The 19,724-nt window shown below is 26.4% G+C and overlaps 2 protein-coding genes across 2 annotated transcripts; both read right to left on the bottom strand.

The window, feature by feature from the left end:
* Positions 1–2,943: 2,943 nt before the first annotated feature.
* Positions 2,944–7,213, bottom strand: LOC114125718 (ring canal kelch homolog). Its single transcript, XM_027989485.2, has 11 exons — positions 6,917–7,213; positions 6,240–6,384; positions 5,942–6,170; positions 5,692–5,867; positions 5,515–5,611; positions 4,958–5,114; positions 4,775–4,887; positions 4,420–4,704; positions 4,211–4,354; positions 3,902–4,151; positions 2,944–3,837 (listed from the first exon to the last, which is right to left on the bottom strand). Exons 2-11 carry the CDS (start codon positions 6,380–6,382, stop codon positions 3,698–3,700), a joined length of 1,734 nt encoding a protein of 577 aa, XP_027845286.2. The 5' UTR covers positions 6,383–6,384; positions 6,917–7,213; the 3' UTR covers positions 2,944–3,697.
* Positions 7,214–14,193: 6,980 nt separating this feature from the next.
* Positions 14,194–18,293, bottom strand: LOC114125719 (probable ATP-dependent RNA helicase DDX52). Its single transcript, XM_027989486.2, has 11 exons — positions 18,109–18,293; positions 17,851–18,039; positions 17,633–17,784; positions 17,441–17,544; positions 16,558–16,630; positions 16,281–16,481; positions 15,608–15,698; positions 15,422–15,544; positions 15,133–15,359; positions 14,924–15,070; positions 14,194–14,441 (listed from the first exon to the last, which is right to left on the bottom strand). The coding sequence occupies exons 1-11, from the start codon at positions 18,187–18,189 to the stop codon at positions 14,243–14,245; spliced, it is 1,587 nt and encodes a 528-aa protein (XP_027845287.2). The 5' UTR covers positions 18,190–18,293; the 3' UTR covers positions 14,194–14,242.
* Between the last annotated feature and the right edge of the window lie 1,431 nt (positions 18,294–19,724).

The following is a 19,724-nucleotide window of genomic DNA, read 5'->3' as shown; positions in this document are numbered from 1 at the left end:
CAGTTGCTATTTGAATTAGGTACTGATATAATAACAAATTAATAAGTTTCAAGAAATATTTCTTAACTTTTATAATAACTTATATCTAGCTACAAAAAATGTAACTATATAGGAGCTATTTTATTAGTGCTATTTCACTCTTCTTCCAATCTAATTAGGCAAAAATGACCATGTACCTATATCAACAAACAATTGCTTATAAATTGGTCGGTTTTATATTATATTATATGGTGCCTGGCCGCATGGGAAAATATTTCAATTTTTAACCCAAAAAATACTCTTGCAATTTTCTTGGGTAAACTCTGCTTGATAAATAATGAATTCTTTCTTTTCTCTATTAAAGTAAATTTATTTTACTAAAATAAAAAATTAAATTAAAACTATTTGAATATTAAATATTATTTTATAAAATATTAAAAAAAAATATTTTCGGGACTTATTACAATAAAATAGTTTAATCACTAAATATCAAAATTAACAAAAATCTAAAATGTTATGCTATTTAGAATTTACGGAGAGTTTAAGAAAATTGGCCATGATCGTCGACATTCGATAATTAATATATATATAAACAAAAACATAAAAGGTCGGTCAAGTGAGTAACGCTCTGCTGTACAGCAGGTCACTGTTATTAATTTGTTAAACTTGAATCCAATGATAGGTATCATTGTATATTTGTATATGAAAAACGATTCTGAACGGAGATGATTTTTCAGCCTAGGATATATTTTCCAGTGGGTGGTGAAAAAGATAGTTTATGTTTTAATGACCTGAATACTCCAAAATTAAATCATGTAAAGAAAATGTCAATCTAAACAACTGTTGTATGTTTCAAGTTTCCACGACTAAAAGTTTTAAACTACAACAAAAACCTAAAATTATTTGATAGTAAATCGTTATTTTACGAGTGAATTTAGGTTTTCGTAAAAATTTAAACTAATGATTAATTTTTTTTAATTGGCCAACGTACGTTCAAGTTCTTTTATAATTATTGTAAGCTAGACTTATGGAAACTCGTGTATTCAATTTTCAGCTCTTAGATACTTACACAAATTTTTTTATAAATTTTAACTACAAAATAATTTTTTATTAAATTAAAAAAATTTTATTGAACTTCAAACACTAAAAGTGGGCAAGTGGGTACTGTTCTACTGTACATTAGGGGGCGTGGTTGACCTCGGACTAGGGTAGGTTAAATTTGAATGCAATGATAGGTATCATTGTATACGAAAAACGATTCTGAACGAAGATGATTTGTCAGCCTAGGATATAATTTCCAGTTTTTGGTGAAAAAGGACAAAGGTGGTTTATGTTTTAATGGCCTGAATACACCAACATTTAAGTTCTTTTATAATTATTGTAAGCTAAACTTATGAAAAATCTCGTATTCAATTTTCAACTCTTATCTACCCATACAAACATTTTTATGAATTATACCTACAAAATAATTTGCAAATATTCATAATTTTGACGAATTTTTGTCAAAATTTGAACTTCAAATGCTAATAAAAAAAAATTGTGCCTATGTATTCTTATAATTTTTTTATCACTATAAGAATAACACATGAGGAACTTTGTATAAAATTTTCAATTATTTTGATAGGGCCAAAAATATTTTATCGACACTTCAAAAAAAATTTTTCAGAAAAATTGAAAATTTCAGTTGTCTATAAATAGCTCAAAAAAACTCAAAATATTTTGAAAATTAAATAATGTAAAGAAAATGCCAATCTAAATAACTGATAAAATTTTAAACTATCTACGACTTATACTTTTTGAATAATAACAAATATTTAAAATCGTTTGAGGATAAATCGTTATTTAACACGGTTAAGTTATTGACAATATTGACAATATTGGTTTGTAAAAATTTAAATTTTAAACACTTATAAAATTTTTTTGTCTAAATCCGGGTAGAGTTTTTTTTACAGATATTTGAAGAAAAAATTATGGAGAACCTTGTACCAAATTTTCAAAACTTAGTTATAAAAGAAAAAAATTTTACGATTTTCCAACCACAACATTTTCGCAATTTTGACATATTTCGTATAAATTCGAACTTTAAGAACTTATAAAAAAAAATTGTGACTAACGATTTCGGATTATTTTTTATCACTTTAAGAACAACTTATAAGAAACCTTGTGTTAAATTTTCAAGATTTTCTGGTCAGGCAAAAAATTTTTATCGTTATTTAAAAAAAAAATACTTAGAAAAATTGAAAATTTCAATTGTCTATAAATAGTTCAAAAAAAGTCAAAATTCTTTAAAAATTTAACTGTGTACGGAGAGCGCTAATATAAACATTTGGTGAAAATTTCAAGTATTTACATCGATTAGTTTTTGAGTTATAGCAAAATAATTTGATTTGATTTTGACGTAAACTGGTTTTGCGTAAAAAATCCCGTTTTTCCCTAATTTTTTGGGGGTTTTTCTCGATTCATTCCAAAAATATTTTTAACTTTTGACCCCCCAAAGTACCAACTAGATTCAATTTCCTTTTCAAAGAGGGGCTGAAGTCAAAAATCGAAGCATTTTTACTGCTCCAAATGTTGTCGACAGACACAAAAAAAAAAAAACACACACATCATTGTAAAATCAATACATTCATCACTCCGTTCAAAATCTAATAAAAAAAAAATGTGCCTATATATTCTTATAATATTTGAATCACCGTAATACTTACTTATGAGGAACTTTGTATTCAATTGCAATGCAAGTTTCTTCACCACCTTGGTATATTATAAAAATCGATATTATATCAACTTTAATGTTGCATGAGGTACTCCATGTGGCGTATTTTTTTTTAAACCTTAGGCCTTATCCACACAGAGAATAATTTAAAAATTATAATTCTTAAACTTGTTTATTTTATTTCACAATAGAAAATTTTAACTTTATGAAAACATTATGACCGTTAATTACACATACAAAAAATCTATAAATTATTCAATATCAATTAATTTATTAATACAAATTATATACAAATAGAAATATAATATTAAAGGTACACAAATTAATCACTATAAATTTTAAAACCTGGAGGCCTATTAACCCTTTGAGTGCCAAATTAATTTTGACCAGTGGTACCCGTCAGACCGAATTATTTTTGCATTTTTTTTTATTTTTTTTACATTTTATTATTTTTCTTTATTGAATAATTAAATGATTAAAAAAAATTTTTTTTTCCAAAGTTATTGTACTTTTAAAATTCAGCGTACAGTGGTTTTTAAAATGTTAACGAATGCGGTGTAAATGATTTAGCGTTTGCTTTTGGTAACACAACTTTTATTTTTTATACAATACATGATAATAATAATTTTAATAACTACAATAACTACACTATTTTTAAAAAAAAAATAGTAATAATAATATGTATAAGGTTTATACGAAAAATTGATAAACACACATTTTGGTTATCACTGGTAGAACAAATTAATTAATTCACTTATAACTTCATCGATATTAATCCGATATTATTTTATTGAACGTTTTTGGATTCGTCTTTGAATTTGTAATCTATTGGTATACATTTTAGTACTGATAACGGCAGCAAATGATTTTAACAAGCAAAGGCGCATATTATGCTATGTATGCGGGCATATGCGTCTATGGCACTTGACGGTTGTTGTATGGTGGACGGATATATGCGTCTATGGCACTCAAAAGGTGGGGTTAACAACAACTCCACTATAAATTCTACCAAATACCAATATCTGTTGACAATGGTTTCAATGACCAGGTATTGGTTTTTGGATTGTATATCTCAATAGAATTCAGATTTCCTGTATAGTCAGTTCCTCCAATAACATGTAATAAACCATTTGATACAACTACTCCTGTATTAAAAATAGTAACATTTTAATAACATTATTATCAGAAATTTCTTCAAAAATAAATCACCAGAATTCATTCTGCCCAAATACATGTCAGCAATAGTAGTCCAAACTCCAGAGCTCGGTGTATAGGCTTCAACCCTTTTGAGACATCTTAAATTATTTCTTCCTCCAATAACATATAAAACACCGTCTAAGACACCAACACTACATGAATTGCAACATTTAGACATTGCTGCTACTGGTGTCCATGTATCAAGGCTGGGATCATAACATTCGACCGAGTTTAAAGACTTTAGACCATCAAAACCTCCTACCTACACAAATTAATTAAGCAACACATATAAACTTAAAAATTAAACCTATAGGTACTTACCACATACAAGAGATTATTGAGTACTCCAACACCATGAGAATATCTCTTAGTAGACATACTTGTAACCATTTTCCATTTATTGGTATTGACGTCAAAAACCTCTACACTATTTAATGCACAATTCGCTTCATTAAGTCCACCAATCTATTAATTATTATAACATATAAATTTATAACATAAATAATATGTAACATATTAGTGTGGCTTACAACATATACACAATTATCTAGTGAACCAACTCCAAAAAATCTGCGATTAACTAACATGTCCATCATAGGTATCCAACGAGGTGATTTTAAAGAAACATCAAGCATTTCAATAGGTTGACGATTTAATACCATATCAACATCACCCACAGCTAATACAAATTGATCTTTGATTACAGTTAGGAAACGTACATCAAAATGTTTACTCATTTTTGGGGCAGGCTGCCAAATATTATCATACCAGTAAATTACACTAGACTCTTTTAGAGACCAATAAGCTTGAATAACCTGGAAGATATAAATTAATAAAATAATTGTATGAAGAGAAATTTCTAAATTAACCACAACAGAATCATACTTTTTGAAAACCAATAGACTGTCTAGGTGTTCTCCGAATCGTTTGTGAGACTGTTAAGGGTTCTAGATACTTTAATAGATGAAATTGTAATGCTTCAATTATATAGTCTTTACCTAAATTTATTGTAATAATAACATATATGAATTAAAAATAATGACCACATTTATGTTTAGAAAAACATACATTTAGGACTAGTTTTAAGAAGAGGTTCATGAAGTACATTGTCTAATAAATACTGGTTTGAGACTAATGGCAAACGTACATGTTCCATTAGTTCAGGAACAAAATCTTTTCTACTATCCATATCATATTTCACCCAATGAATTACACATTCAAATAACTACAATAAATCAATTTAATGTTATTGCTTATTATTATATAATATATGATGAATTGTCAATATGTACTGTACTCAGTGTATTCATATAATTTTCAATGGTTGTCAGCTGTTATTGTACTTTAAAATAAATTTTAAGTATAATAATATAATCTAATTTTTAAATGTTAAGTATTGTAAATAACAGTTATTGTTAATACAAATTAAAAATATATATGACTAAATCTCCTTTCTAGATCCTGGACAACATCACAACTATTATTTTTGTTTGTGATAAATGTGATTCAATTATAATCCTTTCAAATAACCATGGTACAAAATTATATTTAAACTAAATATATATTTTATATATGTATGTGAATAAAATTCAAATATACCATTATTATTAATTTTGTTTGCTTACTTTTTCTTCTTGTTGAACAAAAATGTCATCACAGGAAATTAATTTAATTACTTCTACAGAAGATAAAGATAGAAATTCATCATAGTTAACCATTTCTCTGAAATTGATTTTTTTTTTTAATTTATACAATTTATTGAAAAAACTAAAAAATTAAATCTGATATACTTATATACATACAAAAATTTATTTTTAATATATGTTTGAGACATTTTCGACAATTCCATACAGTCATGTAAGTCAGCAAATGCTTTGATACCAAGACAGTTTGAAGCATCTAGTTGAGTTTTTAAGAACTCAACACAAACGTTTTTTACATAGTCTAACTGTAAAAAATTTGCGGCTGGTAACAATACCTTGAGAAAGCAACAATAATGCATGTAATTCATTATGGCTTTGTATAAAAATTAAATATTTATTTATTTTATACCTTTACATTGCCTTCAGTAATTATGATTTCGCCAGTATAAATATAATTTATCAAAAGTTGTAGAGCAGTTGAATCTAATTTTTTTATGTTAATATGATCTTTATTTCTTTCATTAGAACCAGTGAAAATTTTACGGAAATATGTACTAATTGATATCAAAACAATTTTATGTCCAAATATTATAGTACCATCATCCGTTTCTATTCCAATATCACATAAAACTTGATCTCTAAAAACAGAAATTTGTTGCTTAAAATTATTTTGTCAGCAGCTAAAAATTAAGTTTCTCTCAACATACTGCTGTAAAGATTGAAGGACTTTAAATGCTCCAACTATGTGTGAGCTATTTTTATATGTTTTTTGTTCACACCTTTTAAGTGTCATAACCTTCTTCTGATCATTTGATTTACATGTTGATTTTTCCATTACAGTATCATCCATTTCTTTTTTTTTATAAAAATAGTTTTCAAGAACATGTTACAAGTTTTTATAAATGTTTAGTACATTCTAAGTTTAAGTTAGTAAGAATAACTAATAATTCTTCTAAATCTATACATACCTATTTTTTACAAGTATAAATATTGGTTGAAATTACTATATAATAAATATAACATAAATTATTATGAATAATATAATATAATAAAGGCAACTTATAATGTACCTTATGGTTTGTGTAAATTTATTAATAAATTGTGTTTCATACTTCCAAATTTAAGATAGAAAAAAAATAATTTTTAGAAAATTAGCAGATTAAATATATAAATGTATACCTACAGTTGAAACATTGCACAAATAAATTAACACAAAAAATTTATATTTATTAACACTAAAATTATGTTAATCAATGATTTAGTAAAAAAAAAAAAATGGAATATTAATTATGATACCACCACGATAGAAATGCAATCATAATATATATTTATTAATTAATATAAATAAAATATTATTGAGTTTAATATGAGAGTATTTTCTTACTTGTTATTGTATCCGTTTTTCCAGACGGTGTTAGTAATGACCTAATTCGGGATTCCTGAATATTATAGTGGAAGTGTACAAGTTATACAGTATAACTGACATTAACATGTACCTACCAACATTAATTCTATACCTTGGTGTAGAATCTAGAAATATTTTTATATCACATATGTCATTCCACATTCCCGTATTTCAAAGTTCTAATACAAACCTAAATCAAAAATAAAACCGTGAACTAGTAAAGATCACACGAAACAACAAAAACACATAAGAAAAATAGAAAAATAGAAAATATTCAATACCTAATCAGTGTCGTAAAAACTATAATCCTACCTAAAGCCCCTTTATACTTATCCGTCTTATCCAATCACACTTCAGCGGCCATTAAAATTTATCATTCAAGTACCTACATTGTACATACTAGATTTAACGAAGTAGGTAATAAAATATAAATGAAATAATAATAGGCAACAAGATAATCATGATTATGAAGTACGTTGTTAAATATTAAATGTCAATACGTTTAAAATTAGTATATTATTATTATCAATGTGTCTAAACGAAAAATAATTGTATCATGTTCTATATTCGTGATACAAACTCTAAAAGCGTACTGCGTTTTTTATTTAATATAATATTAGGTATGTACACATCATTTTTTTATGTTTGATAAAATATTGGGTGGGTATACTAAAATCTTTGCTTCTTGTGTTAAAATAGCTTGGCCTCGCCACTTACTGCTTCACACAGACCTACACAATATCAAAATTGTTTCAAAAATGTATTCTATTATATTATATTAAACCTTATTGTCCTCTATTAGAAAATCACATTAACCCCCTATCTCAACACTTAACTAATACTCGATACTTGGAAGTCTCCAAAGAAGAATCAAAATAATATGGTGTCTAGACCTAAACTCTTAATATTAAATAAATACAAATACATACAACAAATTTAAATTAATATAAAGTGTAGACGCTCTTTTTATCAAGTAACACATTTCAAATAGGTACCTATATTATTATTGTCGTAATAGAATTAGTTTAAACTTTAAAGATTATTAAAGATTATATATTTACTAATGGAAAAAAATTAGCAAAATAAAGTTCCATACAATAAAGTTATGTAATATAATATAATCCATTTAATATTATATATTTGTATAAGTGAAATTTAAATTAAATACATTATTTTCTTTATTAACTGTTAAAACACTTAAAATCTAACCTAACCGCGAGCAAAAAATAGGTGTGTAACTATTAGGCCTTAGGGCTTAGATCATGACCCATTTATATGATATGTATCCAGCTCCAAGATATTTACACTTAGATTTCGAATTAGTTGTAATAAATGCCGCCAAAAATATTTTAAGGAACTGCATTACAATAAATGGGTGTTTTTGTCGTTTATGTCAGTCGACTCATAGAATATTAAAAACCTTGGTTTGTTAACCATTTATACAAACAAGATAGAAATTTCAGTTGTCTATAAATAGCTGAAAAAAGTGAAAATAGTTTTAAAATTTAACCGTGTATATATAACGCTAATATAAACATGTGGTGAAAATTTCAAGTATTTACAGTGATTAGTTTTTGAGTTACAATCATATAAAAAAATCGATTTGGTTAAAAACTGGTTTTGCGTAAAAATCCCCGTTTTTCCGTCACTCTTTTTTTTGGTTTTTCGCGATTTTTTTGAAAATTGTTAAAAAATGTTTACTTTTGATCTGTATCCACCAAGGATATTCACTTTGCCATCGGAAACCACCCCCGAAGTTGGAAATTGAAACATTATTTTGACAAGTTATGCTATACAGACATAAAAAACACACGCTCACATCATTGTAAAATCAATATCTTCATCACTTCGTTCAAAATCTAAGATATAATACACCTATATAATTTACATACAACGATCATTTTGTCAACAAACAAATTATTAACACTATAATCATTTACAAATAATAAACTATTTTTATTTTGATACCTACTAAAAATTACCCATGATATTTACTAGGCATTATTTCAGTTATTTTATGTAAACTTTTGTAATCAGCACGTTTTTATTTCGTAGTGCAGTTAGTGTTATACTTTACTTTAAATAAAGCCTGCAGAACTATGTTTACCATAGCCAAAACCTATAGTGATGTTGGTAAGTCTAAAAATACAATTAGAATATTTGAAATTATTTTCTTTTTTTTTTTTTTTACCATTAAAAAACAATAACTACCATTCTACATATTAGACACATTAGGCACATTATAGCTATGCGCTATCCGATCTCTAGTACAGACTTTCAGAAATCATATAGCTTCGTTACAACGTCGATCGGAGAAAGATAATGGTACCTGCCTAATTGTTGTTACATAAAACTCACTCAAAACAGTAGCAATTTAAACTGACTTATTGTACGTGCGGCGCGTACTACTCCTACGACCCACTCTACCTGTTTGGTAGAAGGCGTCGCTGTTACGCACAGTATTTTCGTGTATTACCTATGCCTAATATAAAATTAAGTATAATAATATAAACCTATAGTCCTACAATCCTGAACACTAGTTACACTAGTTACAGCTTCGTTATTATTATTATTATTATAGCAATATTATTACCAAGACATTGTAAAAATATTATTTTTAAAAACACTGAACGTTTGCAATATTAAATTACTATTTTATTAAATGCGTGACTCTAGGAAATCGTCCTGAAAAAAAAAGATGAATGTGTTTTGGATTGTTTCCTGCAGACTAGTATAGTAGGTACTAGGTATTGTAAAAAAAAATACGTTTATCTGCAGTGCTAATATTTATGGAAGGGAAATTTTGCCATTTTGGTGTAGTTTTGGCGTACCTAACTATTATTTTTAAATATAAATTGAAATGAGGTGATGGTAAAATCTAATGTAAGAATTCATTTTTTTATCAAATATGGGTTTAAAATTAAAATTTCTATCAACAATACTGCAGTCAATAAGAAAATTGAAAAATTTAATTAATTTTAAACATTTTTGATTTAAATTTAATTTAGTTATTTGAAAACACGATTTTTATACAGCTTCTACCGTTCCTATATTATATAGGTAAACCCGCCGCATTTGCTAAGGCTCAGTCCGTCCAACCGATGATGATCACTCTCTCGCCGAACGCATTATAATAATTCCATAGAATATACAATATACATACATGATACAAGACATACCTTCACGGCTTCACCATATAGATACTTATCAAAATATGTAGTCTCATATTCATAAAATTGTTCGTATTTATATCTAATGTTAAAAAATTCAACACTTAGTTTTCCATAAGTTTCCCTTTGAATAGCTATAGAAAAAAATTGAAGCTTTATTGTAGGAAAAATTTTATGAGCTTTTGAATTTAAAATTTTTACGAAATTGCGAGATAACGATTTATCCTCAAACGATTTTAAAAATTTGTTATTATTTAAAAAGTATAAGTGGTAGATATTTAAAAATTTCAATTTCAAAATTCAAAATTTCAAAAGATTTGCATTTTCTTCACATAATATAATTTTCAAAATATTTCACTGATTTTTAAGGCTATTTATAGGCATTTAAAATATTCGTTTTTGTTTAGTTTTCTTAATATAAATATCGATACAATTTTTTTGGCTAAATCAAAATATAATAAAAATTTAATACAAAGTTACTCATGAGTTATTGTTATTGTGATTAAAAAATTATAAGAATATATAGACATCAATTGTTTAAATTGGCATTTTCTATACACGATTTAATTTTAAGGTATTCTGCAGGTCATTAAAACATAAACCATCCTTTTCACCGCCCAATTTAAAATATAATATATTTTATATATTACATCTTAGGCTGACAAATCATCTCCGTTCAGAATCGTTTTTCGTATACAATGATGCCTATCATAGTATCATTGGATTCAAATTTAATACATCAATTATAGTGACCTACTGTACAGCAGTAAACTCACTTGTTTATTGTTGAATTGAGCTCTTCTACTTAATTTTTTCCGATTCGAGCACTGATAATAATGACTATTTAAAAGTTAACCTAAATTGATTTTACAAACGGTGTATTGGCGTATTGCTATATTGCGCTGCAATGTGTGGCAGTGTGAGTAAAAAAAAATTAGTCATTATTATTTAACAAGTGCTTTTTCGCTTACGTAATCCCGCATGATACACTTACATAATTATTATTTTCTGATAATGTTTAGTCAAACGTATGTAGTCGTTTGTGACTTTCCAAGTGTACAAAATCTAATATAGTTTATGTAATTATTATTTTTGTTATATTATGTAGGTAAAACGTATACTGCAGGTAGGTACTCTCTACGGTGGTCGAAGTGGGATCACTCCTGCAGTTTCCAGATTGGATTACTCCTTCAGTAATGCATAAAATAATTAACATATTTTTTAACGAAATCAATTTTGTACTATTACACATTTATACTTAGGTAGGTACCTATATAAAATATAATACACCCGTCGGCTAGAGTTAACAAAAACATTTTCATCCATAAATATAATTTTTTGATAGAAATCTGAATTATCTGATTATAGGAATACTTAATAATAATATTATGTTTAGGTTTACTTATATACTCATAAAAATTATTTACATAACGTTGCGATCTCGTCCACTTTTGCCATGGACCGCTTTGACCTCGTTGACAAATAATTGTTACCTATGATATAGGTATGCGATATTATGATTGTTGCGACGATCGCTAGTTTAACGAGGTGTCATTATAATATATAATAATAATGACTATTGTGAAACCGTTTATTATAATCGTATCAAATAGTGTATTACCTACACTACATTATAGTTTGACAACTTTTACTAAACTCCGATAATTCCTAACTAGATTTAAAAACACAGTTTTAAGTTTAATAAATATTTTACCAACCGTTCACTTATATATAAAAATAATTAATTCATTTATCACTCTTATATGTGTATACCTCCTTATGTACAATTATATGAGTAAATAGTAAATTTTATAATGGATGGATGACGACAAGGACGAGCCAAAGGGTGATTGTTGTGTGATAGGGGATGATAGCTCTCCATCCGCAGACATGAACTTTTTTAACATTTCTCTCGTGTGTAGGTAGGTACACACTATATCCGTTGAAATAATTAATCTTCATATTAATAATATCAAATATGAGATGGAACCGTATGACTACATAGTATTATTTTTTTTAGATACCTGAAGCATAACATATTATAATACATACTGACGGGGGCAACACCCAAAACACCCACCTGGCTACATCATAGCATAACTCTAATTATTCTACATTTATATTAATTCGGTTTCGATCCGTAATGATCAGTATAAATATATTATTAAAAAGTTATGTATAGGCACCTCCTAGTTGTTTCAATTCGGTACTTTCTATTTATTTAATTTTTTTCGTGCGTAAAATATAATTACCTAGAGGTTTTTTTTTTTTTTACTCAAAAATCTAATATTAAATTAATCTATTAATGTGGGTATCCGCAACAGAAATATCATCATCAAATTCGTTATTCAATAACACCGTACATTAATATTTCAAGCCAGAACATAATAATATAATTTCTATAACAACATCTTATAAAAATGAGAATACAATTTCGTTCTCTATTACTTTCATATTATATTATATTCCATTCTATTAATAATAATAAAAATTCGTGATCTCGTCTCGTGATTGTTTTATTACGATCGCCGTTAATAAACTCTTATATTACCTATTATATCTCGTTAATTTTAATTTATAGAAATAATAATATAGCAATATTATGCACTGTAGGTACACACATCAAAACAGGGTCATTCAAAATATGTTGTTACAAAAATTATGAAAATTACACAACGAAGATTATATTATATAATAATAATATCTTAATTTCTAATAAATTTTGTAGTTTTGTGGCACAAGATGACCCCTTAGATATTTTTCTTAAAGATTTGTTTTGACCATATATTTTTTAAAGTCATAAATACCCACTTACCTATATTTGCAGTACCTAGATCGATCGACAAGATCTAAAATAATTGATGCGCAAATTATTCGTCGAGTTTTTAGAATAAAATGTATACCTAAGTATTCAATTCTTTAATAATAATAATAAACTGAAACTTTATACATCCTATTCATTAACCTATACATTTTTTAACTTTCACTTTACGATATTTATTTTTAAATGTTTAAAATAACTATTCATATTATAATTTATAATTGTTTTGCATTTATTCGAAATAATTGACAGATTTGTGTGGATATGTAGGAGTATCTTATAAACAGTTCAAAGTGTTGATCATTGTTTAATACATTTCATTAACAAAAATGCAATTATAAATTAAAATAAATTTAGCTTTTCCAGAATTTAAAAAAAAAAACTGGCCCATAATCTTTACTCCAAGATAAAAATCAAAGTTTTATTCCTAATATTGTTTTAAATAAATAACTAAAGTAATTTTGACGCTTTAAAATTTAAGCTTAGATACTTCTAAATTACTCAAATGTTTTTATGATAAAATGTATTTTAAATAATTAATTCTAATACTTAGCATAATTCTATAGTATGGCTGCTATTATTCAAGTACCTATATTATATAAAAAAATTTAAAAAATATATTTTTAGCACATATGTATAAACAGATTTTAAATACGTTATAAGTATAAAATATATACTTTTTATTTATCAACGCATTGTTGTTCAGTTTTTGGTAAAAACATAATTTAATTTAAAAATACTTAAATAGTTGATATGCACAATTCACATGTTTAAATGCATTAATTAGAACAATTATTCATGTTTGCCAATAAAAGAACTTTTGAAAGTACTTTTTTTTGGTTAGGAATATTGAAAATGTTTTTAATTAAATAGTTGCATTAAAAAAAAAAACTTTTCCAATTGTTTCTTACAATATTTATCCTATATACAATATTGTAAAACTAAATTTAATTACAAAAAATACTTTTCATTATAGTATAGACGATCGATACCATTTTGCTCAACCTTTGAGTTAATATTAATGAAAATTATTCTGATTCTAAACACTTTTATGTTCTAAAACATATATTGCATTTTTATAGTCAAATTATGCCTATATTTAGCTCATATTTATGAATGTAACATGAAATAATGTGTTTTATAACTGTTTATGTTAATATACACTATACAATATATTAATTTTATAGATTAACATCAAATAATGGTCTGAAATTCCCAGTTCTAATTTTTAATTAATAATTCATGGTAATAAACTAACCATGGAGTAACAATATAATATTAAATGGTTTATTTAAAAAATATATACATAATTGTTTAAGCAGATGTCTTTTTGATTTTCTTTACAACTTTACGTTCCTTTGAACTATTTGATTTTCGTTTCTTGTTTACTTTAGAAGTCTGATCAACATTAATAATTGATACTAGATTTTTTTTAACTTTTATATTTTTATTTTTTTCATTTGATTCTTTCTTTGATTTTGATGATGCTGGATCTTTTATATCAGTATTAGGTCTAAAAAGAAAAATGTTAAATGATTTTCTAGTGTATAGATAGGTTAGAACAAGAGTTCTAATAAATGTTTAAGGTTCAATTAAATTCAAAATAGAGTTAAAGTATAAGAACATAATTAGAATTTTTTTAGTAGTTGCTTGACTAAAAAAATATAGCACAATTACATACCAAATTAGTACCATGATAACACATTGATCCTTTTTTATTTGATAAAAATATAACACAATTATATTATGAATATAATTCATATGATAGGTGTTAGCCAATTATGCTATTGTTATGTTTTGAAAAATGAGATTGACAAAAAAAACCGTGTTACTAGTTTGGTGCACAATAATTGTGCTATGCCATGGTAAAATTATAGTGTAATAGCAAGTCAAATTAAGAAAAAATCAATACGACATATCTAAAGAACATCATCATACTTCTAAAAGAATACATGCTATTGACATGGAAAAATATTTTTAGTTTTAGTAACTTACTTTTGATATCTATGTGGTTTTACTCTAATTTCACTCCTATCAATAGATTGTTTTTCTAACTTTCTTCTAGTGTTCTTATGCAATCGTTTCATTTCTAACATATAATCTGGTACTGGACATCCTGAATCCCTCATCACTGTGGCAATACTATAACAAAAAAAGATTAATTACATAGCAAGCTAAATATTTTACATAAAAATAAAAAATACCTTCTCAACATTGGTTTGTCATCATTTGTAAAAAATGTAACAGCTTTACCAGAACGTCCCGCTCGCCCTGTTCTACCTATTCTATGAATATATGAGATAGCTGAAGATGGAAAGTCATAATTTATTACCAAATTTACACCTTTGAAGTCAATACCTCGACCCATAAGCTCTGTACAAATTAAAACCCAGATTTTTCCTTCACGAAAGGCTTTTACTGTGTTGTCTCTCTGAAAACAAGTTGTTTTATATTATTCAAAATATATATCTATTTTTCATAATTATAACTCACTTGTTGTTGAGTTCTATCAGAATGTATAGCATCTACATTAATTCCATCATAAATAAGTTCACTAAAAAGTTCTTTTGCACGCTCTTTAGATTGTAAAAATATCAAAACTGGAGGCGTTAGACCCTGAAACAAAATTTAAAAATGTTTAAGAACATTGATAGATTAATTGTAGCTTATAACATATACTTTTTTCACTAAATCTCTCATTGCAATTAATTTTCCTTCTTCGTTGCCAACAAACACCAGATCTTGTTCGACTGTTGTAGTTGTAGTGTTCCTGTATAATAACAATATACACTAAACAATAATAAATAATAAATGCATACTCTACAATTTATTTTGAACATATTAGCATTGATACTATCTTATTATTTTGTTAGTTATGTGAAAAACTAAATCAACACTGATATTCAACCTTGTATTCATAATAAAGAGTGTATAATATGGAAGTTTTTTTATTAATAAATATCTAAAATGATTAGTAATTTTAATACTTTTTTTTACAATATGTTAGGTCAAGTTTTAGGGGTCAATTTAGGAAGTTTAAATAGGAACCTATACTTTTTTACCTAAACTTTAAATACTTATTAGTTATTACTCAACTACTCATCTAAATATCAATTTTTATGTATCAAAATACTCTTAAAAAATTGTTCATACTTGGTTTGAAAAAAATATTATAAGTTTTTCTTTGAATTTCTTATGTTAACCTCAAAACTCTCATAAAATATTGTGAAAAAATAAAAAAATTTATAATAAACATTTTTCTCTATATTTATATGACAGAATGGCTAAAATTTAAATTTTGAATTGCCCTGTGCGGCTGTGCATATTATTTAGTTGAATAACAATAACATACCTATTACCAACTGTTACAGCTACAAGACCATCAAGATTTTTCTTTGACCATTTTGCCACTTCTACTGTATATGTAGCACTGAACATGGCACGTTTAGCATTTGGACCGCAAGCCTTATAAATTGTTGCTAATTGGTCTCTAAAACCTCGAACTCCAGTTTCAAACAATTTATCTGATTCGTCTATTATTAACCACTCAATGCTGTTATGTGAAATATCAGAGTTAAAATATATTTTTAATTAATTTTACATATTTAAAAATATAAAGTAAACATTACTTGTCAAGTTCAACAGCTGGTGGTTCCTGTTGCAGTAGAAACACAAGTCGATTAGGTGTTGCTATTAAAATATCTGAAATTCATAACACAAATAAATGTAATAATTATTTATCAGCAACGGTATTTATAATTAGTTTTATAACAAAAAAATTAAGGTATATAGGCCACAGTATACAGGTGTACTAGCATTTAATATTTGTCTACAACTAGATTAGGTGTATCTAAGTTTAGATTTAGTGATAAATTAATAAATAAACTCAAAGACTATATTGCAGACTGTTATAGTTAATTATTATGTTTATTGTATGTAGTGGATATCCATTACAATTGAAATAATGATTTTAAGAATACCATCAAATATAAAGTAGTGAGCTTGAGTTGGATGCTCAAGTTAGTAATCACAACTTATGTCTTATTAAGGCTACTCTTACTATTATAATAACCAATCTACTGTATAATAGTTTATGCTTTATACTTACAATAGTATTACTTTTTACATCTCAACAACAAAAAGTATCAAATACAATAGATTCCGCCTAATTTGGACACCGGTTAATATGGCCAACCACTTAATATTAAAGGTAAACGGGGCTGATACCAATGTGCCCATATTAAGTGAAATCCACTTTATTGGATTTATTAAATATAAATACTATGATTATTTATTATTTATATCATTTAGTTATTACAAAAAAAATCAATAATTATATAATTTTATATCAGTTACAAATAAAAAAAACTAATAGTAAATTAATAAATTAATTAAATATTTCAAAAAACAATTGAGGACATTTAATGTCTAATTAATTTAATTAATACAATGAAGTATAAACATTAAACAATATAATTTTTTTTTAAACCAAGTATTTAATATAATCTTTACCAAATTTTTGAGCCAATTTTGGATTAAATTTTTCTTTGTCTTTATTAATTTTGGTAAATGTATGTGCTCGTAGTCCAATTCCTTCACACAGTCTTGTACATTCTCTATAAAAAAAATTAATTAATAATAAAACTAATGATTGGGTACATTAATATTAAATTTAAATTTTATTTTTAACATGATTATACGCACCTTAACGTTTGTTTTGCCAACTCTCTGGTAGGACTCACAATTAAGGCTCGAAATCCTTTATTTAAGGGTTTATTCAAATGATGAATGACAGGTACTAAGAACGCGGCAGTTTTACCAGAACCAGTAGGAGCACAGGCAAATATTTGCCTTTTCTAACAAAACAAGAAATTAATTTACATACCTATGTTAATGAAATTCTCTAGTTATTTACAACTAACCTGCAACATAACTGGAATAGCTTGAGTCTGAATTGGCGTTGGCTCAGTGTAACCAGATTTGTTAAGATTTTCCATTAACACTGGACTCAAAGAATAAGTTTTTTTCATCAAGTCAAAAGTTGAAAGCGCTGGAGGGACATTATCACCGACTGTTTTGATTTTAACCTGTTTCGCGCTGGATTTTTCATTCTATGTGATAGAAAAAAAAATAAAAGTTAAAAACGTTCACATTGTCATCAGTAATTTATCAATAAATACCTCGGGCTTAATCGCAATTTTTTCCGGTTTTTTAAATTTTGCGCCAACTGATAGCTTTTTAAATATATCGAATGAGTCCATCGTTAATCGTTAGTTTCTAGTCGTTATTTAATACACGTTTTTTTTTAATTTCGGATGATGCGACCCGCACAATTGCACGTTTTAATTTTAAATAATAATATTATCACATGTTAGTTGTTTATCACCACCACCAAAGATAAAACTGTGATAAAACCACAAAAAACCGTATTAGATAATATCAACAATGGTATATTTTGGTCATGAACTAAGATTATCTAAGATTATTTTAGTTCATGATTTTGATCATAGACTTACAAATTACCATGATTAACTAAGTTAGTTAATCTTAATCATGCAAATTACATTATAAGACATATTAAGTCAATGATTTTGGTAATTGGCTTGGCTGACACCAATAAAAGCAGATATTGATGATGGTAGCCTAGTTGAGGGCATGACCAAAACCACAATGTTTTCTTTACATCGTGACCAAAACAATAGTTAAATAATATAGACTATTGACATTTAGTCATGAACTAAGATACGTCTTAGTTTATGAATATAGTTAATACCATTGGCGGAGTTACACGGGGGCCAGGATGGGCAAATGCCCCCCAACATTTGATTTTGCCCCTCCATTGCCCCTCTATAACTCAATATCTCAATGTTAAAAATATATAGATGAATAAATAAATTGTAAATTATTGTTTATAAAGAAAATGGAAATTTGAAGTTTTACTACACTTAGTACATATTTTGTGATAATAATAAGCTAGATATATTTTTTGATAATTTATTTAAAAATATAACATATTATTATAACCAAAAAATGTTTAGCAATAGGTACTTTCCCGAAAATGTGGTAACCTAGAAAAAAATTGACAAGTAAAAAACGACAGTGTAAAAAATGTCAAAAGTCAAAATTTAAATTTTAGTTTACCGCAGTCATCATTGTAGGTATTAACTAATATAACTTAAATATTATTACTTATTTAATATAGGTAGGTATTAACATTTACTAAATCAAAATCGTAAGTGCAAAAATTAATATAAATGTAAATAGTTTATTTCCACATAATATGTGCTTTCAAAAATGTCTATACCTATATATTCAAAAATATTTTATTTAAGACTGCAATTATTTTAATAATTTTAACCAAAATTAACGTTTATCACCTTATTATTTTTTTCCGTGTAATTTTTTACCGATTTTTGAGTAGCCATACATAAATACCCCATCAAAAAAAATTTTTGCCTGGTATCCGCCCTTCCCAATCAAAAATATCTGGCGCCGTCATTGCTTAATACACCGAACTCAGGATCAGATTTACGCCTAGGGCGGCAAATTTTGTTAGAAATGGAAAAAAAATTATATAAATATTTACTACATTTTTTTTTCTTAGGGTAGGGCCGGTGGCATATTTAAGAGGGCCTAGGGGCCAGGACGGCACCTGTTCTAAACCCGGCACTTATCTTTATAACAGAAAATAAAAATAAAAAGCGACTGCTGAATATGTTTCAATTAATATATCTAAAAAGCCCGTTGGTGGTATTTTCTAAGTTAAGCAATTGTAAACCGATTAACTTACAAAAGC

The sequence above is a fragment of the Aphis gossypii genome, chromosome 1 (genome assembly GCF_020184175.1).
Source record: "Aphis gossypii isolate Hap1 chromosome 1, ASM2018417v2, whole genome shotgun sequence".
Lineage (NCBI taxonomy): Eukaryota > Metazoa > Arthropoda > Insecta > Hemiptera > Aphididae > Aphis > Aphis gossypii.
This window is presented reverse-complemented; position numbering and strand designations above follow the sequence as displayed.